This window comes from Phacochoerus africanus, chromosome 10 (assembly GCF_016906955.1).
Source record: "Phacochoerus africanus isolate WHEZ1 chromosome 10, ROS_Pafr_v1, whole genome shotgun sequence".
In the NCBI taxonomy this organism is placed as follows: Eukaryota; Metazoa; Chordata; class Mammalia; order Artiodactyla; family Suidae; genus Phacochoerus; species Phacochoerus africanus.
Window position 1 is genome coordinate 6,553,296 of NC_062553.1, and position 26,726 is coordinate 6,580,021.

Below are 26,726 nucleotides of genomic sequence, written 5' to 3' on the forward strand. Positions count from 1 at the left end.
TGTAAAGGGATTCCAGAATATTAGTCATTATAATAAATATCAAAGGTGTAAACTTAGCATATAAAAATCAGATGCAGGTTGGTTTAACAAATTCCAGTTCTGTGCTAAGTACACAGTTGAAATATAATGACACAAAGAGATCATGAATGAAAGAATGGAGAACCATACACTAGGCAAATCCTAACCAAGAGAAAGCTCAAAGAGAGATTGAGATAAAAAAAAACATGACTTTAACAACTTTAAGTTGCAGTGAAGAAATACACGGCCATAACTGTCTCTGCATTGTGTATTGAAACAGTAAGAACATACTTGACAGAAGAAAATCACTGTTATCAGCATTTTCTATCAAATTGTATAGCACACTTAACAGCGTTTGGTGATTATGAATTTTTCATGAAATTGGGGCATCTGATTTGTTATATTTCAACTCCGAGTGCCTTGTTTGAATATTTAAAAATCCTGCTTGAAAAAGAGAATTTGGTAACAGCTATATGCATCTGTAGCCTGTTCAGAGAAGGAATTAAAGAAAATGAAACAAACAAAGAAAAATAATTTTGCCCTGCAGTTTTCCCCTAAAGACCTGGATGGATCTTTGCTTAAAAAATGAATGAAATTCCCGGTATGAAATCCATGACAAGCATTCAATTGATTTTGTTCTAAAGTAATGGCAGCGATTCTGGAAGCTTTTCTTTATATAAAACATTGCATTCGGGTTTTATAATCCCAAGAAATAGGACTCTCCTGCTTGGAGAATGGAGGGTTACATCAGCAAAGAGACTGACACAGAGGAAATGGAAGAACATTGGAAGAAGACTGGGTCTGTGGTGAATGAAATTATGGTAGCCCAGTAAAACAGCACAGGTTGGAAAATCATACTGATATTAATAATTACTAATATTTTAAAATTCTTATGTCTATAAAGCTCTTAGCACAGACCCATACTAGTCACTCAACAGATGCAACTGCTAGTGTTGCTAGGGTTATTCAAGAAAGAGTTCTAGACCTTTCTTTGGTAACTTAGAACCAAACCATTTTATTTCAAGCAGCCATCCATACCTATTTATTAGCAAACTTTACCTTTAGACTTAGAGAACATTTAAAAAAATAATTTTCCAAGGAAGGAGACATATATTTCAAAGAATACTTACAAAATGCAGATAAAAAAGGAAAACATTAGTGAACAAAAACTAAAATAAAGAAAAGAAATCATCCACCATCCCAAACTGCGTAATGATACACTTTTATCACCAAAACTTTCTGCTTTCTCTTCTAATGTATCAAAATAATTCTTTTTTTAGGGCCGTGCCTGTGGCATATGGAAGTTCCCAGGCTAGGAGTCAAACTGGAGCTGCCACAGCCATAGCAACGCAGGGTCCAAGCCACATCTGTGACCTGCATGGCAGCTTGTCGCAACATCATATCCTTAACCTATGGGGCGAGGCCAGGCCTCAAACCCCCATCCTCAGGGACACTAGGTGGGGTTCTTAGCCCACTGAGCCATAACAGGAACTCCGAAATAATTTTCTTTTGGTCCTTTGGTCCATCTACTTAGGCTCTGAATAGCTTAGCTTGAATTCATTTATCAGAGAATTGAGTGACGTCTGTTGATCAAGCAGTAAATGAACTATCAAGAATAAGTTAGTGTTTTCAAAATCTTCTCTCGTTTGTTAAATAAGGATGATGCTCTCTGCATCGGCAGAGAAGCTGACCTCACTAGTCTGTGTGAAGACTACTGGCTTCCTCACCTGGGGCATCAGCTTAAAACCAGTGAGCTGGAGTTCCCATTGTGGCTCAGCAGAAACGAAACTGACGAGTATCCATGAGGTTCCTGACTAGGAACCATGAGGTTGCAGGTTCGATCCCTGGCCTCGCTCAGTGGGTTAAGGACCCAGCGTTGCCGTGAGCTATGGTGTAGGTCGCAGATGCAGCTTGGATCCCGCGTTGCTATGGCTGTGGTGGAGACCAGCAGCTGCAGCTCCGATTCGACCCCTGGCCTGGGAACTTCCATATGTCTCAGGTGTGGCCCTAAAAAGAAAAAAATACATACGTACATAAATAAATAAAACCAGTGAGATTTGGGGAGCCCACTAGACTCAGAACTCTTTGTGTGCCTGGACTGTATGCTGTTTTCCGTGCATCTCATTTCTGCCTGGCCACTGGTAACCCAAGGGGGAACTCTGACTCAGAAGAATGAACATGACTCACTAAGTTGTTGGAGAAGCATCACAGAGCTTGAGCCCGGGTGAAAGGACGAGGCTGTCTCAATTTGGTAACCTTAGGGCCCACCCCAATTGAGGGCATAAACCGTGTGCTGGGGGGACTAAAAGAGAAATTAATGGTTTGAAGGCATTGGAGGCCAAACCTGCCTCTTGCCCATAACAGGCTGTTTCTTCATGCAACCCTGTTAGTCCACTTTGCTAATGCTGCTGTTCCCTTCTTGTGCTTTATTTTTGCTCTGTGCAAGATTGTGTCTTTTGAATTAAGACTCTGGATTCCTCTTTAAGCTGTGATTCTACTTTGGCGTCTCTGCAACATTTCCATGCTCAACCCTCACAGCCCTAAAACCCTTTCTGGAGACGCCAAGGCTTTCCATTTTCATACACTAAGATCTGGCCGGCCTCCAGGACCACTGCTCCTGTCATTTAATTTCTAGGGATTGAGCCATTGGGTGAATTACAGCCCCTTTAGCCACCGTCCTTTAGAAAAGGAGTTTTTGCTTGGGAAACTATTATTAGCAATGTGTACATCGCAGGAAATGAGTTTTCCATATTGGTTTTCCAATCTAACGCCCAAGATGGTATTAAAGCATGGGAGAAATAAAGACATGATGGAGTCCAGGGAGGAAACCCTTGGTCTCATGGGGTCAGTTATGTAGAGAATCCCTGGAGAAGGAAAGAGAATGCAAAAAAGAAGGAAAGGTGTTAAAATGTCAGTTGTCTATTATGTGCAGAGCAGAGGGCTGTGTGTGTGCGTGTGCGTGTGTGTGTGTGTGTGTGTGTGTGTGTGTGTTAACCCTATGAGTTGGTATCATTATTTGAATTTTATGAATGGAGGGAGGAGCTGGAAGCCCCAAGAGGTAGAACTGGGACCAAAGTCAGTAGAGCCCTGGACCCTTCCACTCTGTCCCATGGCATCTGCTTCCTCCAGCCCTAAGCCCTCTCTTGTGGCTCAGGAGAGGGAGCCTGTAGGGTTAGATCGATCTGAACACACAGTCTCCATGGCATGGGAGTGAAGAAAGGAAGACAAAAGAACATGACAGATACAGTTTGGGCAAAACAATACTAACAGTATCAAAACCCATCACCAATAGTAACATAGCACTATATTGACATGCTGCTTTCACCATCTCCACAGACATGGTATCCTTCTGGTTTTTATCTTTGCAATCAATTAGTAAGAGAGTTCAGTTTTAGTTTCCTCCATTTCACAGACTCTTATTCAGATAAATCTATTTTATACCCAATGGGTGACAAAAACTAAAAGTTTGTTAAAAGCAACCGTTGACGAGGATGGGAATGGTAGGCTCTCATGAGCTACAGGTGAAACAAAATGATGTGTCTACTTTGGAAAATGCATCTAGCGCAGTTGAAGAGAGGAATGTTCTGAGAGCTAGCAATTTCATTCTTAGCATGAGAACTTGTCATCATTAGGTATTTGGGATGTCACATATGCGGGAAGACATCTGCAATATCCTTCACCACGAACCAGTGTGCGTAAGAGGACAAAACTAGAAACCACCTAAGGGATCGTATTAAATAATGGATACAGATTATAGGATTGAATGCTGTGCAGTGCTACCTATCCATGAAAACAAGGGAATTCCATCCATGTGCATCTGTTCAGAGACTCTGAGATTCACAGAGCTAAGCCGGGGGCAGGAATATTGCAGTGTGAGGACTCACCTGCTTATTTCACAGTTGTCACGTAAAGGGTTCTTACCTCTGTTTTGCATGCCATGGTTGTGCATCATGAATGAAGAGCTAAAGGAAATGGTACAATGGAAAGAAGGTCAGTATTTTCCATGCTGGGTCAGTTCTCATGGCCTAAGTCACATTTATAGAGCATTTTGTTTTTTACTGGAGGAGCCAGAAGAATCTTCTGCTTTGTATGGTGATAAAAGCCTATTTTTTCCCTTTCTCAAGACAGACAAACATTAGACATGGGACAAACTGCCTGGCCCACATAAGTTCTTTCCATATCATTTCAATGAGCACGTATCACAGTTCTTGACTTTTGGAAGCTGTGAATTTAGACTTGTCTCATAGTTACAGTCACTATAGAAAATTCTTTGAGCTTGATTGGGGTTCCTACGCTATGATAATTGTTTACAAATTGAAGGAGAGTCAGTATTAGCATGGAAGAAGGTAGAAATTATTTTATTCCTTCTTAAAATGTAAGCTAGGGAAGAAAACTGTGTGGATGATTACAAGGAAACCCATAAGGAAAAAGGACTATAAAAATATGAAAAAAAACAATCAAACAATACAAATTTCTAAACACAGTAATGATGTTGTCAAGACTGTTTACCAGTATCTTTAGTTAGCACTTTGGTTAATGTTTAGCTTAGTTGTAACACTCAGCTGTAATTTTCCGGTTATCTCTGTATTGTGGTTGATGTCTTCGTTCTAAACCCTAGGTGCTATTGCAATTAAATCTCGTTACATGGAGCATGCTCTGTGCCATGTTTGCGCAATTGAATAAAGCCCGTGGGTTAATTCAATGAAATCCGGCTCTTTTCCAGCACCTATGAAATCACTTGACCCACAGAAGCCTGGGGTCTTATGACTTGCTTTGCAGATAAAAGTGCTATGAGACATTGAACTACCACGCTTTGCTGTCATCGCTGCTCAGACCTCTACGGACATCCAAGCCTTCAATTTTGTTAAAGCCAGAATCCCTTTCCTAGGACCAGGGTAACAATTTTGTTAACTGTCTAGGGGGAAAGGCATGGATAGCAACATTTCGCTTCCCTTACTTTTCAGAATGTTCAGAAAATGTTGAGAGAAAAGGAAACGCCTCTGAGGTTATTCTAGTCTCAAGTACAAATAGAGGCGATGGTTCTCTCACTTTACAAGCACGCATTGAGCACTTGTTAGGTCTGCGGTATGGGGTGTGTATCTAGGGAATAAGATTCGACCTCTCCCCAAAAGCAGCTTAACATGATTGGACCATAATCGCAATGTGAGATAAACACCAGGATAGACGTGAGCTCAGCGGAAGAGCCTGTGGTGGCAGAAGGGGCACTTAATCCAAACAAAATCGCGTTGGTTCTCAGGAAAGCTTTCCTGGGAGACATCCTAACTGAGCTGACCTCTGAAAGGTAAATAGAAGAGGGTGAGGAAGAAGGGTGTGTTCCAGGCGGAGGGAACAGCAGGTGCAAAGGCTCAGAGGCAAGAGCACACGGCTCATTCGGCAAGAGATCAGAAAGTAGTACCTTCTGGACGGAAAGTAAGGTATGAAGATGTTAGGTGTCATTAGAAGGCTACTGGCATAGTTCAAACGAGGGGTGATGAGTTGATGGTGGCTGGTTTGTGCTGGGAGTTGGGGAAATGGGTAGAAATGGGTAGACTCTCAAGATATATTTTGAGTTGAGATTTGAGAATTTGGGGAGTTGGGAATAGGATAGGAAGAGTGAAGGTGGGAACGGTAGGAAGACAGTGTTGGTCTGGGAGTGAAACTGGAAATGAGGAGCTCCGTTTCCATCATTCTGAGTTTAAGATGCCTGTCACTGATTCAAGGAAAACCGCCCATTAGGTAACTGGATATGTGGGTCTGGGGCTGAGAAGGCTGTTAGGGCAGAAGATAGAGATTAGCAATTATCAGTATAGAGCTGATATTTGACATCTGACATGCGGGGGTGGATGAACTGCCTACGTTCTTACAGGCAGAAAAAAGAATGTTGGAAGGATCTGAGGAATACCAACACTGAGAGGTCAGTTTGGGCAAAAGCCTAAGGGGGAGACTTGGAAGAAGCAGCTAACTAGGAGAGGAAGAAAAACTGGGAGACATTGTTCAATTAAACAAACAAACAAACAAACAAAGCCAAACAACATTAAACACCAACTACTAAGAGGTGGGTCCAACTGAAAGCTCATTATCTTTGTACTACGGTGTGACGATTTTTGGTTTCCTGATAGAAAATTACGTATTCGTTGTATGGGCAAGTATTTTGTGTCAGATTGGGCCTTAAGCAGAAAATGCCTTCATAAGGGTTATAAAGCCGCAGTCTCAAAGCCCAGAGACCAAAGAGTGAGAACCAAGTAATCGAAGGTGTGAAACGGGACAGGAAAATGAGAATGGGGAAGGGAATGGCGGGTGGAGACCACGCCCCTGACTTCAGGGCCTGGCAATGGGGATGAGAGCTGACGGCCAGCGCGCAGGTGGAACAGGTGCTGCTCTCAGCTTCACGCGTGAGATGAGTGATGTTGCCCAAGGCCACACAGCTTGTTAATGAGGGAGCCAGGCAGGCTGAGTCCATTGCTCAGTCCCTCCTAAGCGATATCTTCTTCCACCACAAACAGATTATACCCCCTGTAAATATGTATTAAAGAAACAATAGAGCGTCATAACTGTGGGCAGGCACCAAGGAAAGTCGAGATTCATAGGCTGCATTGTTAGAATCAAGTCAGGATAGATGTGATGGGCTACTGAGGAGTGGAATTGAACCTGATTTCAATGGAAAGGGACTCAGCTGCCCTGCACCTCAATTAGTCCTTCTGGGAAATGGGTCAGAACTACCTCCCGGATTCAGTGTGGCTTTAAGCTGGGATCTATGGATAAAGAGGAGTTTTCCAAGTAGGGAGAGGGTGGAGAGAGGGAGATATGGGGGACATGTTATGGGCAGAGGGATAACAGGTGCAATGTCCTATGCTGAGCGGGGACAGTGGAGAATGGGAAGCTGGAGACTGGTGTGAACTGAGGCTGGAGCCACCAGCCAGACTGGGGGCAGGAGGGCCTTCGAGCATGAACTCTGGAGACTCCGGATATTGTTTTTAGGAAGCTACTGCTAATTTACATGACCTTGGCTAGCAATCACCAGCCTGGGCCTTGATAGCTTCCTCAATTTTTCTGTTGGGACGACACTTGTCACAATAACCTGACCAGACCAATACTGAACCAGATAATGACATTTTCAACCCCTGGCCATTTATAAAGTGCGATTCAATTCAAAAGTCAGTGTCGGCTTCTGTGTGGTCATTCACTGAGACTAGTTAGAAATACCGATTTTTCTTCCCAGGTTGATTAGCCCCCATTCCAGTTAATCCTATCTAGTTAAGATTCATGTCTTCGAATCTCCTGAATGTCTCTAACACACAATCAGTCACTTAGAACGACGCTATCATCTTCAACAATAGCTTTGGTTCATCAATTTCCCTGGGGCCTTGTCACTGGGCTACAATACCAAAGGCCAGGGGATGTCTTTCTCAGGACAGTCATTATCCAAACACATGGTCTGACCCATAAGCTGTGACCCGGCAAGGGATTCCTGGCTCCTTACCTGGCAGTGGCAAAAGGCATCTCTTGAGTGCTTTGGTTTTGTGACAGGGTAGATGATTCAGGCTTCATCTGGCAAAGAACTGTGTAAAGACATCCCATAATTTAGTCAGGTTGCAAAAGGAAAATGATTGGGGGCCATTAGAGGTCTATTGGAACAGCTATAATTTCATCCAGGTAATCTCTGATTATTGAGTTGGGTATTGGCGGTCAGTGGAAACAAACCCACTGCAATAACCCTGGCTCCTGGGAGTGGCTTTTCGAGAGGCTATAGAAGTTGCTTTGAAGGTTGAATATTCAACAATACTATCAAAAATACTAAACCTGGAAATCATCATTCACCTTCCCCAAATAGAGAATATTACATTGGAAGGTGTTTGGTATTGAAAGGGCTTGACAGGCAAATGGACTGCAGTTGAATTCTGCACGAAAATGAAAACTTACATAGAAACATAAACGAAAATGTTAAACTTAAGAACCATCCTGAGCAATATAACAGGTGGGGATGTGGGTGCTGGTCCCGAGGCACCTGAATTCTCCTCTCTCTCCTGTAACAGGGCAGAACTGCTCCCAGGATTCTGATGAGGACCCGTGGTTCCCAACAGACATGCATTTTCTCAGTTGTTCCCTTTTCATCTTCAAGTTTTGAAAACTTTTGCCAACCGTGGGAACTGGACTTATTCAGTGATTACATGTTTCATTGGTGCTGCCACTTTTACTTCCTTTTCACTGTGGATAGATGTTAACCAACCATCAGGAATTACGAGGGGCACAGTAATACGATGATAGGAAATCCCATAAGATACTCTTCCAGTTGCAGTGGTAAGTAACAAAGTTAAGGAAGCATAAACCCTGACATGTCTTAATTTTGGTAGTTACTCTGGGCTGTGTCCAAGGTTGATCGCGAACTTGACACTTTGGACGGAAGGACTGTGATTACTTGAAATGTGACTGGAGTCAGTGACCGGTCCACTAGTCATACATCCCATAAAATCATTCGGGTCACTGATAGCCACCACCACCCCCTGCTTTGCGAGCTAAACACTGTCACACCACTGCCCTGAAAATCACTCAAGTCTGAGGAAAAAAACCCCAAACATTTCATTAGGCTGGTGAGCTTTATTGTGGAAAGGGGCATGGTTTCCTTAAGTTTCAAAGTTACTTAGAATTGCCAAACGACACACCCCTCTCCCACTCCTCCATCAGAAACTCTTGGAAATCCACAAACCCAGGTTTAGCTCCCACCGAGTCTAAAAAGAGTGGCCTTGAGACTCACAGAGGCAGTGCAACTTGGCCAAAATGCCCAGTGAGCTGGTGGCGAGCCTCTGAAATCCAAACTCAATGTTGCTTTGTCAAACTAGGCTAACTGTATTAATACTTTCGGTCACAGCTCTGGGCCTCGGGCTCTGGACATAATTCATCATTCTCAGTAAAGGGTGAGCAGTATTTCAAAATGGGCGTGAAGGTGTCACTGGATGGCATGCTCAGCACAATCAGTAGGGTGCACACGTGTGTATGCATGCACACATGAGGGCTTACATGTGTGTGCATGGGTGACATCAAAAGGGGAGACACCAAGAGCATCCCGGAGCAGTGGGCCAGCCACATCTTTCCAAAGTGGCAGGAGGGTGACAGTGTGTCTCCTGGTCAGCAGCCTGTGGCCTCTAGCCCACCTCCAATTTAAACCACCCTGTTTATACCACAGGACTCTTGAACAGACCCTGAGGTCCTGGACCCATCTTGATCATGTCATCATGCACACACACACCTGCTCACACATTCTAGGCCCTGAAACGAGTAATCTTTTTTTAAAAAATGACTAATGGTATTAACCTGGAAACAGGATTTAACCTGGTGATAGCAAGGCAAGAAAACAAATGTAAACAGTTCACCTTTTTCTGTTCCAAGGACCTGTATTGAATTAAAAAATAAATATTGAGTGACTCAGTGATAGAGAATTTTATGTTATGCTCTGTGTGTTTTTAGAGCAATTGGTTAGTAGAGTTTGGGCAACATTCTTGTTAGTATAGATTTTAAAAAAAATCTACAAATAATTCTCCAAAAGATTAAGCAAAAATCAACATTTAATACTCTGTGACGTAACAGGCAAAAAACCAGTCTACTGATGGGACTACACATTGCTTAACCATAACAGTTAAGGGCCTCAGAAATACCCTTATTCCTGGAGTTCCCGTTGTGGTGCAGCAGAGAAACACATCCAACCAGGAATGATAAGGTTGTGAGTTTGATCCCTGGCCTCGCTCAGTGGGTTAAGGATCCGATGTTGCAGTGAACTGTGGTGTAGGTAACAGATGAGGCTCGGATCTGGCATTGCTGTGGCTGTGCTGTAGGCCGGCAACCCAGTTCCGATTTGACCCCTGGCCTGAGAACCTCCATATGCTGCAGGTGTGGTCCTAAAAAGATGAAAAAAAAAAAAAAAGAAATACTCTTATCCTGATCCTAATAATTCCGTTGATGAGTTTCTTTTTCTAAGACCACAACCTGAAATTTGGAACAGGTTCCACGTACTAACATGTCCAGTACATCATTTCTTATAATGTCAAAACACTGGAAACTATCTACCCGACCCTTTAAGCAGGAACTGTTAAGCAATTCTGGGTGCAACACTCACTACAAGTATTTAGGCAGAGTATGGAATCAGGTTATACTACAAACATGTGTAGAAGTGATATACAAAGTTCAGGATAAGAACTGGGCTCATGACATAGTTACAAGTAAGTGTGTGTGTGTGTGGGGGGTTTGGTTGTGTGTGTGTGTGTGTGTAGGGGGGATGGTTGGTGTAGGGGGATGGTTGTGTGTGTGTGTGTGTAGGGGGGATGGTTTTGTGTGTGTGTGTGTTGTAGGGGATGGTTGTGTGTGTGTGTGTGTTAGGGGGGATGGTGTGTGTGTGTGTGTGTAGGGGGCTGGTGTGTGTGTGTGTGTGTGTGTAGGGGGGCTGGTTGTGTGTCGGGGGGCTGGTTGTGTATGTGTGTGTAGGGGAGGTTGTGTGTGTGTGTGTGTAGGGGGCTGGTTGTGTTGTGTGTGTGTGTAGGGGCTGGTTGTGTGTGTGTGTGTGGTGTGGGGGATGCGTTTTTGTGTGTGTGTATCGGGGGCTGGTTGTGTGTGTGTGTGTGTCGGGGCTGGTTGTGTGTGTGTGTGTGTGTGTGTGGGGGTTTGGTTGTGTGGTGTGGTGTGTAGGGGGATGGTGTGTGTGTGTGTGTGTGGGGGATGGTTGTGTGTGTGTGTGTGGTGGGTGTAGGGGGGGGATGGTTGTGTGTGTGTGTTGTAGGGGGATGGTTGTGTGTGTGTGTGTGTAGGGGGATGGTTGTGTGTGTGTGTGTGTGGGGATGGTTGTAGAGGAAAGGATTTGGAGAGATTTGATAAAATATTCATAGAGGTTGTATTCAAGTGATGAAAGCTACTGTTAACTTTTTTTATACTTGTTCTAGAATTTTTCTTTTCAAAATTAGAATGAAAATAGTCACATTATTCTTTTTAAATGTAGCCATTTATCTTCCCAACGATTTTCTTTCTCTTTCTTTCCTGACTAGTGGTCAAATTTCTGACCATTCTTCATCATGAAAACGTATGTGCTTATCGGACTTAACATCCCATCCTTGAGTCCTGTTTTCTCTCGAAGAATCAAAAGCCTTGAAAGCAGTATTTGCTAAGGCATTTTCTTAATTGCAAATAATTTTCCAAAGTCCCATCTTATGCACTGCATCAGGTGAGGTGGCCCATAGGTATTGTTTGGATAAGAGCTTCTTAACTTGGGGGCTGGAGGAAGTCCTTGGATGCTCTAGTGCGGTCCGTGAACTGTCTGAAATGGCAAAACGAAACATTTTTTCCTCTATAAATATGTGCACTTTTTTCCGTGGATGAGGAAGGTTTATTACACCTTTAATCAAAATTTCAAAGGGGTCTGAGGTCCACGAAAATTCAAGCCAGTGGTTTGCAGCTGAGGTCCAAGAAGGGGGTGCTATTTACCCAGATTCCTGCAGTTGTCTTGAGGCTGAGCTGACCCTGGAACCCAGGTCTCCTGACTCACATTGGCGTCGTAGACAAGAAACCTTTATCAAGAAAGAGCTCAGAGGAGCATCGTATGTCTTGTCTGAAGCTAGCCAACAGACAAGCCCTGTTGTTTCAAAGAACTTGGCAATGCCCTAGGATCCTGGAACGCACATCTTCTTGGAGAGCCAATCAAGGCCAACCTGTAGGCTAAGTCAAAAGGGTAATGAATGAGTCCATTCTCACCAGTGGTTTGAAAGTCTCCCCACTGAGCCTTCCCTAGGACTTTGAACCTGGTAGTTCAAAGTACTCAATCAGTTGCGGTCAAGGTTCTCAGGCTGTCAAAGCGGGGGGTGGGGAAGCCTTGCTGCAAATACAGCTGAGAAGCCTTCTGTCTGGAAGAACGCTGGTTTTATTTCATTGAGACCCAGCCAACATTTTTCGCTGGAGGGATCTGAATTTAAAACCAAAGGCAATGAGAAGAGTGGAGTGAAATCTCTTTGGTTTCCCTACTTTAACTTTTATTTTTAGTTAGAAGATTAGTACATTCCAGGTAAACAGTGATGCCTTCTTCATTATTTCCCATTGGTCTGTCCTCCATCCTTTTTCCCCGTCCTTTCTTCCTGGTTTTTTTTTTTTTTTCCATTTTCTCTCAGAGGTGTCCCTGAACTTTCTGGGGGCAGGGTCCTGATCCTGGGCAGTAGATCAGGATTTGGGGCCTTTCAGGGTTGGCTTCGTCTTCTGCCACTCTGGGAATCCCGGCAAGTCCTGCCACCTTGTATTCTCTTAGGGTTTTCGAGAATGAAAGGAGACAATACGTTTCCACTTTCTTTGAAAACAATAAAGCACCATGTGCACTTGAACTGGGGCAAGTAGCACATCATTTCCACTGGAATGGATTCTGGTCCCCAAGGAATAATTTGAACAAGCACATAACACTCACACAAGCATGGCATGTGCCCTCTGGGATGGGCTTTTGGAAGGGAGACGTGGCCCTGACGCTCAATCCAAACAAACAATGAGGAAGCGTCTTGGCAAAAGGTACCGAGGAAGGATGGGTTTTTCCACCAGGTCCTGTTGTTCTTTAGATAATATCAGCTTCTAGCAGAATGCCAGGCAAAGTTGCAAAAAGGACAAACATCCCTGCGTGAACCCGGCTGTCTACGGCTGACGTGTTCGTTTCCTCTTTGCTCATTCATGACAGGAGGGCCTATTGTCCTTTCAGACTGCCTGGTGAGTTATGGATGTAGGTCATCTTGAGTGGCAACTTACTTGGGACCCATAAATCCGACCCACAGGAAGAAAGTGGTGGGGTCCCTTTAGATAGATGGGTTCCCCCAGAGGCAGAAGCTCACCCCAACTTTCTCCTGCCTGGTGGCCCTTGGAAAGTTCCACAACTCCCAGGAGGGGGTGAGCTGGGTGAGGTCTCAATGGAACCTCTCATTCTGCAGCCACGTGTTATCCTTCTTGAGATGACTCTCTTATGTTCGGTTTTGGTTTTGCTTTGCTTTTTTGGCTGCTCCCACGCACATGGAAGTTCCCAGGTCAGGGATCAAACCCATGTCACAGCAGTGACCTGAGCCTCTGCAGTGGCAATGCTGGATCCTTAAACCACTGTGCCACAGAGGAGCCCTATGTGACTGTCTTATGGGTTGGAGGTAATAAGTATCTTGTTTGAAGGACAAGCAAGAAATATTACTTTTGATTTTTACCATTCTCACAGTGCCAAGAAGAAAGAAGCAAGAGAGTGTGCGAAAGAAAGAAGAGGGAAAAATGGAAAAATAAAGAAGGGAGGAAGGAAGGAAAGAAAAAGAAAGAAAGAAAAAGAAAAGAAAAAAAGAAAGAACGAACGAAAGAAAGAAAGAAAGAAAAGAAAAAGAAAATCAGTCTCCAGGGTGTGGATATCAGAGCATAGGTCAAATATTAAGACAATAACTGAATCCTTTGGGAGGCCAGCAGGGGTGAGGTGAGGCTCCACTGTCTGGCTAAGGGCTTTTTTGGGGGCTTGAGGCAGTTAAACATCTAAGGGGCTCTGAGACAGCTCCAGGCAGTTCCCTGGTGGTCTAGGGGTTAGGACTTGGTACTTTCACTGCTGAGGCCTGGGTTCAATCTCTGGTTTGGGAACTGAGGTCCCACATCAAGCCACTGCACACCGTGGCCAAAACCAAACCAAACGAAAACCCAAAAGACAGCTCCTCTCCCCGGACCTTCCTGCCATTCACGGAGCCTCTGATGCTCACCTTTGCGTGGATATGCCTGCTTACTTTGACTTCGGCTGACTTGGATGTTGTCACAACAACTTTGCAAAGTGGAGTATAATCATCTGGATTTTTTGGCCAGGAAAACAGAGCAGAACAGGGGCGGCGTAGGGGTGGGGGTTGGAGGATTTGCACAGAGTGGTCCGTGGCAGCGTGGGAGTCTACCTCCGTTTCCTCTGAGTCTGTATCTCACCTTTCATCTACTTTGTGGTCCCGTATCTCTTGTGAAGAACAAATGGCGAAAGGATTGTGCAATTTCCAGCATTTATTTCTATAAAATGCTGGAGACTGGAAGCCATGGGTGGGGGCTATGTCTTCCAGGGGTCATGGGCTGGCTCTTCTCATCACTGAACCAATAAACACTGAATCTGGTGGCAAAATAAGGACTTTGGTTTAAGAATCTCGAGCTTACCTTGTTTTGCTTTAGTTTTTATCACCTTTAAAATGGGGACTATTAATACCCGTTGAGCACAGTTATTATGAAACTAAATATCTGGCCCCTTGAAGACACTTAATGTACCCTTAAAGCTCCTTTCTTCGTTTTCTAGAACAAAATTGCTACTTACCTCACTTAAGTTCTTTAAGCTTATCTGTCTGCAAGAAAAAGAAATATGGTGTTACCAAAAATATTGCTTCATAATGATCAAGATAAAATCATTCTGAGCCTTTAAAAACCTTTGGTGACATTTTCATTGCCAAATTAATAGCCCATAGTCTGTGTGATATTTATCACTCTTCTATAAAATTAAAGCCAGGTCATTTTCCCCCATAATTTTCTAAGCAAAGGAGAAGTTACGAGCCAATATAAAAGGTGGTGACAGAAAGGACACAAATAAACTTGCCTCTCATTTGCGGAGAATTTAAGTAACATAATCATTTCTCCTGACATTTGGTTTCCCAGTCAAGTTTCATTAGCACACAAGGACCTGCGCTTATTATTTTGACTTTAAAGCTCTTCATTTTTTTGCTTGGAGGAAGTATAGAGAGTTTTAAAGATGAATTTGTGGCAGAGTGGGAGGGAAGGTGTGTGTGAAAGAAAGGATGCTCATGCTTCAAGGAGATCTGAGACAGAGAAAAAAGGGAAACCGAATGAGAGGAAAAGAAGTCCACCTGGAAGCGATAATGTGGGTATTGGACCATTGGACAGAAGAAACTCCAATGCGGTTACTTATGTGGACAGTGGAGTCAATGAGCCTCTCTAAACCTCATTCTTCTCACCTACGAAATGGCCCCAAGGATATTCATTGTAGAGGGCTATTGAGAACATTGCTAGAATTCAAGGGGGAAATGCTGGACGTTCAATGGGCAGCACTGTTAGAATGTGGGCAAAACCAGGTGAGGAGCCTGTGAAACGGGTGAGGGGGTGAAGGGCACGTCTGTCTACCTAGGTCTGTGGGTGAAAAGACGCTGGGAGATGAAGGCTGCTGATCTAGAGTCATAAAGGTCTGGTCTCCATAGATAATACCTCTGCACCCTGCTTCCCCTTTTTAAAGGGGCGATTGGAAAGTAAAGGGGTAGGATTAGAAGGCATCAAGTAGAGCACTCATCGTGTTAATTCTTTGGGGGTTAAACGGAGGTTCATCTCAGGGATTTTAAGGTTTAAGAAGCTCCGGCACTGTAGCCATAGTGATTGGCCGCGTGCTTTCGATTTACAATGAAATTGGAGACAGTAACACCACCACTGTGTTGTCACTGACACCAGCGCCACTGTGATAGTGATAATGATAGTGATTATTATGTTGTCACTGCGAAAAGAGTGATTGGCTGTGTGATGGATTTTAGACTTGTGACTTTAAGGGATAAGAGTCAAGCAGCGTTCAACTCCGTTTGCACACCGTTTGAACTGTTTGAGGGAACTTGAAGTTCTTCTATATTTATGCATTCGCTTTACTGGCTTCATAAAAATTACATGTTAACGTCTGGCTTGTTAGGGTTTACACCTGCCCTGTCAGCCTTGGAAGTACGGCAGCAGCAGCTACGTGAAGCGAGTAAAGGTATCTCAAAGGCTTAAGGAGATTTGACTGAGTGCCCGAGTGTCTCGTGGTCTTATCTAATGTGACAAGCAGAGTGACTGTCCTGTTCATGTCTTTATTTAATTTTTTAATCTGTATTTCTTTTCTGAGGGCCGCACCTGCAGCACATGGAAGTTCCCAGGCTAGGGGTCAAGTCCGAGCTACAGCTGCCGACCTACACCACAGCCACAGCAACTCTGGATTCGAGCCACATCTGTGACCTACGCCAGAGCTTGCAGCAACACCAGATCCTTAACCCACTGAGTGAAGCCAGGGATCCAGCTGGTATCCTCACGGGTATTAGTCAGATTCTTAACTTGCTGAGCCACAACAGAAACTCCTGTTTTTCTGCTTAATAAGAGCTCTCCATTTTTTAAATAGAGCAAAACACTTTAGAGATGGAAATTTGAGGTTTCAGGACAGCTAGCCTTTGGAATTGGTAATTTTAAAAACTTGGGTCTTTTACATGAGAACCCAGGTGATCGTAAGAAATCCTTTCTGTACACAGCACTGTCCTTAGGCATCCAGGTGCCCATGGCGACAAGACCCCCACAAGGTGGTTGCTCCCCTCACACGTAAAATGAAGGCATCGACTTTGGAGGGGGAGGGGTGCTTCTTCAGTGAGTTTATGAAGACAGAGAGACCTGCACAAAGTGACAGAGGGATGGCAGAGCAGGTGGACTCTGGCCTTCCCCCTGAGTGCCACACGGCCTCTCTGAGAGCCTCTTTCCTCTCTTAAGGCTTTCCAAGGCCAGCTGCGGGAGATGCCCAATAACTAAAGCTTGGGAGCTCCCTGGTGGTCTAGTGGTTAGGAGTCAGCACTTTCATAGCTGTGGCCTGGTTCAGTCTCTGGTTTGGGAACTGAGATCCCACATCAAGCCACTGTACCTGGTGACCGAAAAATAAATAAATAAATTTAAATACAAATAAATAAAACACAGTCTATATGCAATATGTTTTCCATATCCTTTCCTCATTATAGGTGCTCTGTCTGTATTTGGGGATAATACCTTTTTCTATAAAAATAGCCCCTCTTGCATCTCCCTTAGTTTTCAGCTTAGTCTAAAATGAACTGGACTTGAATCCTTGCTCTGTCATCTCTGAGCTCCATCACACCCAGTAAGTGAAATTTCCTCTCTGAACCTTCATTCTCCCACCTGTAAAATGGAAATGTGTCCAGACAGAAACGAAGAGGGTTGAGGATGGCTCTCATGACACAGTATGTGTGAAAGCTATTTGGAATAAAATCTGCAAGCACTTTTAACAGTCACACCTTCTTTTAACTTAAACTTTTTATTCTGAGCTAACTGCTGGTTTCGCTCAGTTGTAGGAAATAATACAGAGAGTTCCTCCCTGCTCTTAACCCAGCTTCCTCCAAAGCCTATATATTACAAAACCATAGTGATAATAAAGTTTACACTTTATTTTATTTTTGTCATTTTTAGGGCTGCCCTGGCGGCGTTTGGAGGTTCCCAGGCTAGGGGTTGAATCGAAGCTGTAGCTGCCAGCCTATGCCACAGCCACAGCAACGCTGGATCTGAGCCATGTCACCACAGCTCATGGCAAATGCTGGATCCTTAACCCACTGAGTGACGCCAGGGATCGAACCCGCATCCTCGTGGATATTGGTCGGGTTCATTACCACTCAGCCGCGATGGGAACTCCAAGTTTACACTTTATAATCAGAGTTCCCTTGTGGCACAGTGGGTTAAGTATCTGGCATTGTCACCACAGCAGCCCCGGTGGGGTCGCAGTTGTGGTACAGTTTTGATCCCTGGCCCAGGAACTTCCACACGCCATAGTTGCAACCCAAAAACAACAACAACAACAAAAACAAACAAAAAAGCAATAGTTTCCATCATGAGTGTGAATTTGTATATCTCTGTGATCCATACTTTCTCCCTTTCTATGGTTTCTTGTATGTATAAAATTTTTTTCATTTCCCAAATCATCAGAACGTACATTTTTGCCACTAAGATTGCTTGAACCGATACAACGTCAGACTGCTGGTTGAAAAGGTGAAAAAACATAGGCAGATGGGTATTTTGTTTGTTAAATATCACACACTTCATTTGAAGTACCCTTTGGCTGAGCCCTGCCCCTTGGGCCACTGAGTTTGCTGAAGCTTAAAGGAAATTTCCTGACTCAATGACAGTCTGCATTTCTGGGACCTCATCAGAAAACTGGGGATGGTCACACTGCTTTTTTGCACAGTGCTGAGGCCTGCAAAATGGGCCGCATGTCGCTGGAGCCACAGCCAATGGGATTTGCCCCATGATTTCTCAGGATGATTTTTAGGTGGTGCCTGTACCGTGATATTCAAATTATAATCAATACTTAGTTGGAAATTGTGTTTTTGTTTTTTTCTCTTTCTAATTAGGTCAAGGAGAGGGTTTCTGTGTGGTGGTTCATATTTCCTAAACACCACTTTAACTTAACTTCTCTTCCCTTTTTTTGGGGATTTTTCCCCATTATAGTTGGTTTGCAGTGGTCTGTCAATTTTCTACTGTACAGCAAGGTGACCTAGTCACACATATGTTCTTTTTCTCACATTATCCTGCATCACGCTCCACCACCACAAGTGGCTAGATACAGTTCCCAGTGCTATATAGCAGGATCTCACTGCTTATCCACTCCAAACGCAATGGTTTGCATCTATTAACCTCAGATTCCAGTCCCTCCCACCCCCTCTCCCTCCCCCTTGGCAACCACAAGTCTGTTCTCCAAGTCTGTGAGTTTCTTTTCTGCGGAAAGGTTCATTTGTGCCATATATGAGATTCCAGATATAAGTGATATCATATGGTATTTGTCTTTCTCTTTCTGACTTATTTCACTTAGTATGAGAGTCTCTTGTTCCATCTCTGTGGCTGCAAATGGCATTATTTTGTGTATTTTTTATGGCTGGACTTCTCTTCCCTTTTAACAGACAAAACCTCCGCTAGGCTGAAAGTTTTGCTCTGAAACTGTGTTGCAGTTACTTACAGTAATGATATGTTTCCCTGTTAATACATCTATTTAAGATTAAAAAAAAAAATGGGCAGAGCCAAAAATATTACGTATGTGGATATTGTAAAAATCATAATAGGAGCTGAGAATGTCTAACCAACATTCCCTAAATGGCAGCGTTCCCTCCGCATGTAAGTTGTCAACGGATAACGTAAACAATGTTTTCCTGAAGGGCTTCAATTCAGCAACTGTTTTGTGAAGCCAAGACTTGGCTATAAAATAGAGAAGGGCCAAGTGGGGGCGGGGGGCTGAAACACAATAGCAGGGAAGCACCACTCCCACCCCCCCCCACCTCCCTCGGGGCCAGCGCAGCCAATTCTCAGGGCGATCGCTGTGGGTGGGGCGGCCTTCGTGGAGGCAGTTGGACGCCAGATGTAAGTCACAGCCTCCCTGGGGAAGGCCATTCACCCCAGGGGCCTAGGAAGCAGCCGGAAGGAAGGCAGTGGGCATTATTCTCCGGGCAGCGGGCACTCTTCTCCAGGCAGCGGGCACTCTTCCTCATGGGCCAAAGAAGCTCAGATCTCCAAGCATCCTCCTGCTTTCAGAGAAGGCGACCCTCACACCAGCCTCCTGTGGTTGTTCACTCGTGGTCCTTGGTCGTCCTGGCCTACCTAGAGGGGCCCAGCTAAAACTGGGTGGGAGGGCTCTCTTCCTAAAGCAAACCTCTCTTATTCCTGGTGGTATTCCCAGTGTCTTGCACTGGGCTTTGTATGGTTTTGTCATGCAAATGGCTAAAGATCCAAGACAAGGGACACGAATGACACTAGGCTAGGCTGGTCTGATTCAGAAGGGAGGAGGAGAGAAAGAAAGAAGGGGGGGGCCCTCATCTGGAGCTCAAGGGAGAGCGATTTCAGATGTTAGAAGCTTGGACACATGTCGGCACAAGCATTCTCAGTGCTTGAGGGGCAGAAATAACTCTAGAACCTGGGTTCCTCGGAGTGCTTAGCCTGGGCTGTACATCGCATCCACCTGGGCAGCCTTGAAAAAGAGCGATGCCCAATTAAAACAGATCCTGGGGGAGAGGGGGAAGCTCCTGTGGTGGCTCAGCAGAAATGAACCCGATTAGTATCCAGGAGGACATGGGTTCAGTCCCAGGCCCCACTCAGTGGGTTAAGGATCTGGTGTTGCCACAAGCTGTGGTGTAGGTCGCAGATGCGGCTCAGATCCCGTGTTGCAGCTCTGATTCCATATGCCAAGGTGTGGCCCTAAACAGCAAAAAAAAAAAAAAAAAAAAAAGAAAAAAGAAAAACATCCTGGTTCTTGGGGAAGAGTTCTTTTCAAAAAGCTTACCTATTTTCATGGAAAGCCAGGAGGAGAAACATTTTGCACTAAAATACATAGCTTCGATTTTGAGAAAAAAATAGGGTCATGGGAGCCTAATTCTGTTGGGTGCAGATGTTTAAATGTTCTTCGTTCTTCTCTCCTGCGCTGTGGCAGACAGTCTCCTAGTTCTTCAGGAAAATCGTGGCCCTCCTCGCCGCCCTTCTGGCTCATGGGGATGGTTATTTTCATTTACAAATAAGGACAGCAAACCGTTTGAGAGCTTTCTCAGATTGTACAGCCAGAAGGGCCTCACCTGGGACCCAAACCCCATCCTGCAGGGTCCCCACATCCTGTTCATTCCAGTGTAAAGAAACTGGAGCTCAAAATCCTCTCTCCTCCAAACTAAGGAACCTCATCATCTTTGATAGTTATTCACCCTGTCTTCTATCTCCTTCTCTGAGTTTCGGCCTGTTCCTGCCGTAGGAGATGACGAGTTTTAGGAGGGTACCATTCCACATGTCCAGTTCTGAGGACTTTCTTTTACTGTCCCTTCCCATCTCTCGCTCTTTGAACACAGAAATGAAAAGAGCGCAAATCCGATGACGCCTAGTCTGCCTTGGCCCCTTGGGAAACTGCAGAAGGAAATAAGTGTGTATCGGACATTGGCTATGTATCCAGCACTGCGCTAGGCAATATACAAACTGCAATGAGTTAATCCCTCTTTTTGGGGTCGACGGGACAGACTTGTATTCAAATATGTGATAGGAGGTGACAAAGGACCAACAGAAAAGGGCTCAAGATGGTAGACAAGACAAGTGCTGGTTATCAATATATGCTAGGCAAGCACTGATGAGCCCTGGATGGAAATTGCATTTAAGTCTCACATGAGCCCATGAGAGGAATGCGCTAGCACCCCTACGACCTTCATTTTATCGATGAGAAAACCCCGGGGTTTAGAGAAGTGAGTGTCATTTGCCCTGTGGTGGTTTCTCAACCTCTGCACGGCTGACCTTTGCGATCGCAATCCTTTTTTTTTTAATGGCCAAACTTGTTGCATTTGGAAGTCCCTGGGCCAGGGGTTGACTCCAAGCCACAGGTGCGACCTATGCCACAGCTGCAGCCACACCAGATCCTGGTTGCTCTTTGGTGGCATGAGCCGCTGCAGTTAGATGTTCAATCCACTGCGCCACTCCGGGAGCTCCAGAGCTCATTATTACTCTTTGTTGTGAGGCCCGCGTGTCCTGCACACTATGGGATGTTCAGACGCGTTCCTGGCCCCTTCCAGGAGCCACCAGATGCCAGCAGCCTCCCCACCACCCAAGTTGTCCCAACAAAAATGTCTCCAGACACTGCTAACACCCTGAGGGGCAAAGTCGCCTTTTAGACTCTTTAATGTTCCCGCATCAGAACCAGAGATGAAACGGGTTTTCTGTAGAAGCTTGAAATATGCCGATGTTTGGAAATTCCGTAGCCACCAGAATTGCTTACCGACTTCATAATGCCTGTACCCCACCAGCTGATCCAGGCTCGCAGTAAGAAAGCATCACTCATTCTGTGCAGAAGCTAGAGGGAAATGCCGATCTCTGTTCTGACTTCTAAAATAAGGTAGTTTTGGAAATTTCAACTTTCTTGGGAAAAAAAATTGGCTCATTTGTCTTTGTCACATTTCGTGATCAGATCTGGCTGCCCGTTGCCCTACATGTTTGGGGCTGAGGCTCTGGCACCTGCACTTGGTACCAGAGGGGTGGATTTTTAATATTTATTTGTCAAAGAGGCCATCGTGTTTTTGACACGTGGGCTTTCATGCAGTTATACGCCTCCAGCCTGGGACCTGGGAAGCTGGGGGCTGATGTTGCTCCTCGAACCATCTGAACCCACTAGCCGTTCTGGCATTTATTGTTTTCTTTAATAACTAATTCACGTCGTAAATGGGCCATCCTTCCAATAACTCATTTTATTACAAAGAAAGTGTCTTTTTCCCTTAAGGAGTCAAATTACAGGTTTCTGCCATGATGTCCCACCATGTTGGGGACGGGTTCCCAGAGGTTTGGCTGTCCTGGCGACCTTCCCCTTCCACCCACCCATCCCCAGTCACCTCACCTCCAGCAACAGCAAGCTTCTCACCTGGACCCTCTCTGGACTTCGGGAAAGGTGTGTCTCTGGGGGAAGGCTGGCCTGGCTACCGGCTCGGGGGGCAGGGGCTGGTACTTCTTTGGAAGAGTGATGGGCGGCCTGTGTGAAGAGTCAGGGGAGAATCTGAGACTTTGGTCACACAGCTGGCTCCTCAGACCTGGAATTCACACAACCCTGCCCTCTGTGTCCCCAGCTTTGGTCAGCCTGGGGGGGGAGTGCTGACTACAGGGAGTTTTGAGCATCAGAAGAGTCATACTTTTTTTTTTTTTTGTCTTTTTGCTATTTCTTTGGGCCGCTCCCGCGGCATATGGAGGTTCCCAGGCCAGGGGTCGAATCGGAGCTGTAGCCCCCGGCCTACGCCAGAGCCACAGCAACGCAGGATCCGAGCCGAGTCTGCGACCTACACCACAGCTCACGGCAACGCCGGATCATTAACCCGCTGAGCAAGGGCAGGGATCGAACCCGCAACCTCATGGTTCCTAGTCGGATTCGTTAACCACTGCGCCACGACGGGAACTCCAGAAGAGTCATACTTTTAATGAGCCCTAATCTCTCTCCCTGCAACTTGTTCTTCGGTCTGATTCTGTTTTCTAGAGTGTGATGTAATTTTCTGTAGGGTGTCATAGGTTTATCAATATGGCATCTACTGAAGTTTTAAGGAGGCCTGGGGTAAATGTATGATTATAGCCTTTCATCTACCCTAGACTGGATGATAGGAGCATTTTTTTTTCTTTTTTCTTTTAAATTAAAACAAAATTTCTTTTTCTTTTTTTGAGCCACACCTGTGGCTTATGGAAGTTCTCAGGCTAGGGGTTGGATCGGAACTGTAGCTGCAGCCTATGCCACAGCCATGGCAACACCAGGAGTTGTGTCTATGACCTACACCACAGCTCATGGCAACGCTGGACCCTTAACCCACTGAGCAAGGCCAGGGATTGAACCTGCGTCCTCACAGATAGTAGTCAGGTTCGTTACTGCTGAGCCACAACGGGAACTCCCATAGCAGCTTTTCAATGTCAGATGTTTGTGTTTCTCTTTTGCAAATTCTGGAACTAATCATTTAGGTAGACTGCAAAACAAATTCTATTTTAAGTGTCTTACCGAGGCGGTGGTAGAGGAGTCTGCAAAAGGAAAGAGAATCAGAAATTAAGGTTATCGTTCCTTGAGCTGGGCCAATGGTTCACAGTTTTGGGGTTTACAAACAGAGCTGACACATCCCTTCCACATTTCTAGGATACGTTTTTCAAGTGCTCCCTATGCCTTCACATTGTCCACATTCCCACGTTTCTAAAAGAAAAAGTGCGTAACGAACGCATGTAAATGCTTTTTCTTACCTCGTTTCCCTTGGTGGGTTTATCCCCTGAAACATAAGAAGGAACAGCAGTGAGTTTAGGGAAAATGTCATTGGGCTATTTGTACATATGTTTTAAATGGAGATCATTTGAATAATCTTGCTGATAATGCCAGTTAACATTTGCTAAGATCTTATTAGATACCCAGCTCCCAGGAACATACTTCAACTGTGTGATCTTGATCAGTCCTCACCTTGTTCTTCCTCTTTTTTTTTAAAATTAAAGTAGAGTTGATTTACAATGTTTCATCAGTTCTGTCATACAGCAGAGTGACACAATCACACATATTTCCCTGTGCTGTACAGTGGAATCCCACTGCTCATCCATTCCAAATATAACAGTTTGCATCCCACCCCCCCCAATGCCCATCCCACCCACTCCCTTCCCTTGCCACCCCCCACTCGGGGAACTGCAAGTCTGCTCTTCTTGGCCATGATCTGTTTCTTTTTTTTGTTTGCTTGTTTGTTATTTTTAGATAGGATCATCTGTTCCATATTTTAGATACCACAAATAAGTGATATTATATGGTATTCATCTTTTGCTTTCTGGCTTACTTCACTTAGTATGAGAGTCTCTAGATCCATCCATGTTGCTGCAAATGGCATTAGTTTGTCTTTTTTGATGGCTGAGTAATATTCCATTATATATATGTACCTCATTTTCTTAATTCATTCATCTGTTGACATGGACATTTAGGTTGTTTTCAAGTCTTGGCTATTGTGAATAGTGCTACTATGAACACAGGGGAACATGTATCTTTTTTTGTTGAAAGTTTTGTCTGGATATATGCCCAGCAGTGGAATTGCTGGATTGTATGGTAGGTCTATATTTAGTTTCCTGAGGTACCTCCATACTGTTTTCCATAATGGTTGTATCAATTTACATTCCCACCAACAGTGGAGAAGGGTACCTTTTTCTCCACACCCTTTCCCGAATTTGTTATCTGTTGACTTGTTAATCATGGCCATTCTGAGTAGTGTGAGGTGGTACGTCATTGTAGCTTTGATTTGCATTTCTCTAATAATTAGTGATGTGGAGCATTTTTTCATATGCCTGTTGGCTAAGCTCATTCTATGAGGCTGCCATCACTCTGCTACCCAAACCAAAGATACCACAAAAAAAGAAAATTACAGACCAATATCACCAATGAACATGGATGCAAAAACCCTCAACAAAATACTAGCAAGCCGAATCCAAGTATATATTAAAAGGCTCATACACCATGATCAAGTAGGATTAATCCCAGGGATGCAAGGATTCTTTGATATCCACAAATCTATCAATGTGATACATCATATCAATAGACACGAAGAATAAAAACCATATGATCATCTCAATAGATGCAGAAAAATCTTTTGACAAAGATATACCCACCCATTTCTGATAAAAACTCTCCAGAGAGAGGGGATAGAGGGAATTCAACACCCATTTCTGATAAAAACTCTCCAGAGAGAGGGGATAGAGGGAATCTACCTCAAAATAATAAAAACACATACAAAAAACCCACGGCTAACATCATACCCAATTGTGAAAAATTGAAAACATTCCCACCAAGATCAGGGACAAGACAAGGATGTCCACTTTCACCACTATTATTCAACATAGTTTTGGAAGTTCTAGCCACATCAATCAGAGAAGAAAAAGAAATAAAAAGGATCCAAATTGAAAAAGAAAAAGTAAAACTATCACTGTTTTCAGATGATGTGATACTATATTTAGAAAACCCTAAAGACAACACCAGAAAACTGTTAGAACTCATCAATGAATTTGGCAAAGTTGCAGGCTACAAAATTAATATACAGAAATCAATTGCATATCTTTATGCTAACAATGAAAGATCAGAAAGAGAAATCAGAGAAACCATCCCATTTACAATCACATTAAAATGAGTAAAACACCTAGGAATAAATCCACCTAAAGAGACAAAAGACTTATACTCTGAAAACTATAAAACACTGATGAAAGAAATCAAAGATAACACAAACAGATGGAAAGATATACCATGCCCTTTGATTGGAAGAATCAATATTGTCAAAATGACTATATTACCCAAGGCAATCTACAGATTCAGTGCAATCCCTATTATATTACCAAAGACATTCTTCATAGAACTAGAACAGAACATTTTAAAATTTGTATGGAAACACAAGAGACCCTGAATAGCCAAAGCAAAAAGAAAAATGAAAATGGAGGGATCAAGCTTCCTGACTTTAGACAATACTACAAACCTACAGTCATCAAAACAACATGGTGCTGGCACAAAAACAGAATATAAACCAGAGGAACAGGATAGAAAGCCCAGTTGTACCTATGGGCAACTAATTATGATCAAAGAGGACAGGACATACAGTGGAAGAAAGATAGTCTCTTCAATGAATGGTGCTGGGAAAACTGGAAAGCTACATGTAAAAGAATGAAAGTGGAACACTAACGCCATATACAAAAATAAACTCAAAATGGATTAAAGACCTAAATATAAGGCCAGACACTGTAAAACCCCTAGAGGAAAACATAAGCAGAATGCTCTTTGGCATAAATCACAACATCTTGTTTGATCCACCTCCTAAGATAAGGACCATAAAGACACAAATAAACCAGTGTGACCTAATCAACACCTCCAGTCCCAGGTGGTAAACGGTAGAATAGAGATTTCATTGCATGTGGTGTGACTTGTAAGGTCTCCTCTTGACCACTAACTCTTTTTTTTTTTTAATTTTTAAATTTAAAATTTTTTCGCTCAATGAATTTTATTACATTTATAGTTAGTTGTTCCACAAGCATCACAACCCAGTTTTACAGCATTTCCATCCCAAACCCCCAGCCCACTCCTCCCCACCCCCAGAATCTGTTTCCTTTGGAAATTGACTGTTAACTCCTGATTAACATTCTTTTACATATAATGTCATTCATTCGAGTTCCTTTCTCACACTGTCATTGGCCATTTCCAAGCAGAGGGAAAATAGGCACCATGGAATTTTCCAGATGGAAGGGTTTTTCAAGACCCCAGAATCCAATGATTTTATTTTAAGGATGACATCAATAGGACAACCTAGGTAAGACAATTGCTCAAGACCACCCAACCCTAGAAAGCCCGAATGAGGCTTGGGGAAGATTTTCCTGACTTCTAGGTAGTTTTAGGTCCACAGTTCAACTCAAAGGCAGTTACTGAGCTGCTGCTCTGAGTCATGCACAGGACCAAG

The 26,726-nt window shown here is 44.0% G+C and overlaps 1 protein-coding gene across 1 annotated transcript in view; it reads right to left on the reverse strand.

Annotated features, from left to right (window-relative positions):
- The window catches only part of CLNK (cytokine dependent hematopoietic cell linker), a 164,686-nt gene that overhangs the window by 17,194 nt on the left and 120,766 nt on the right, over positions 1 to 26,726 (reverse strand). The window contains 7 exon segments of the mRNA XM_047799156.1: positions 3,940 to 3,980; positions 7,499 to 7,577; positions 9,387 to 9,405; positions 14,327 to 14,354; positions 22,166 to 22,273; positions 23,276 to 23,295; positions 23,509 to 23,534. Of these exon segments, the coding sequence (XP_047655112.1) occupies positions 3,940 to 3,980; positions 7,499 to 7,577; positions 9,387 to 9,405; positions 14,327 to 14,354; positions 22,166 to 22,273; positions 23,276 to 23,295; positions 23,509 to 23,534 (321 nt within the window).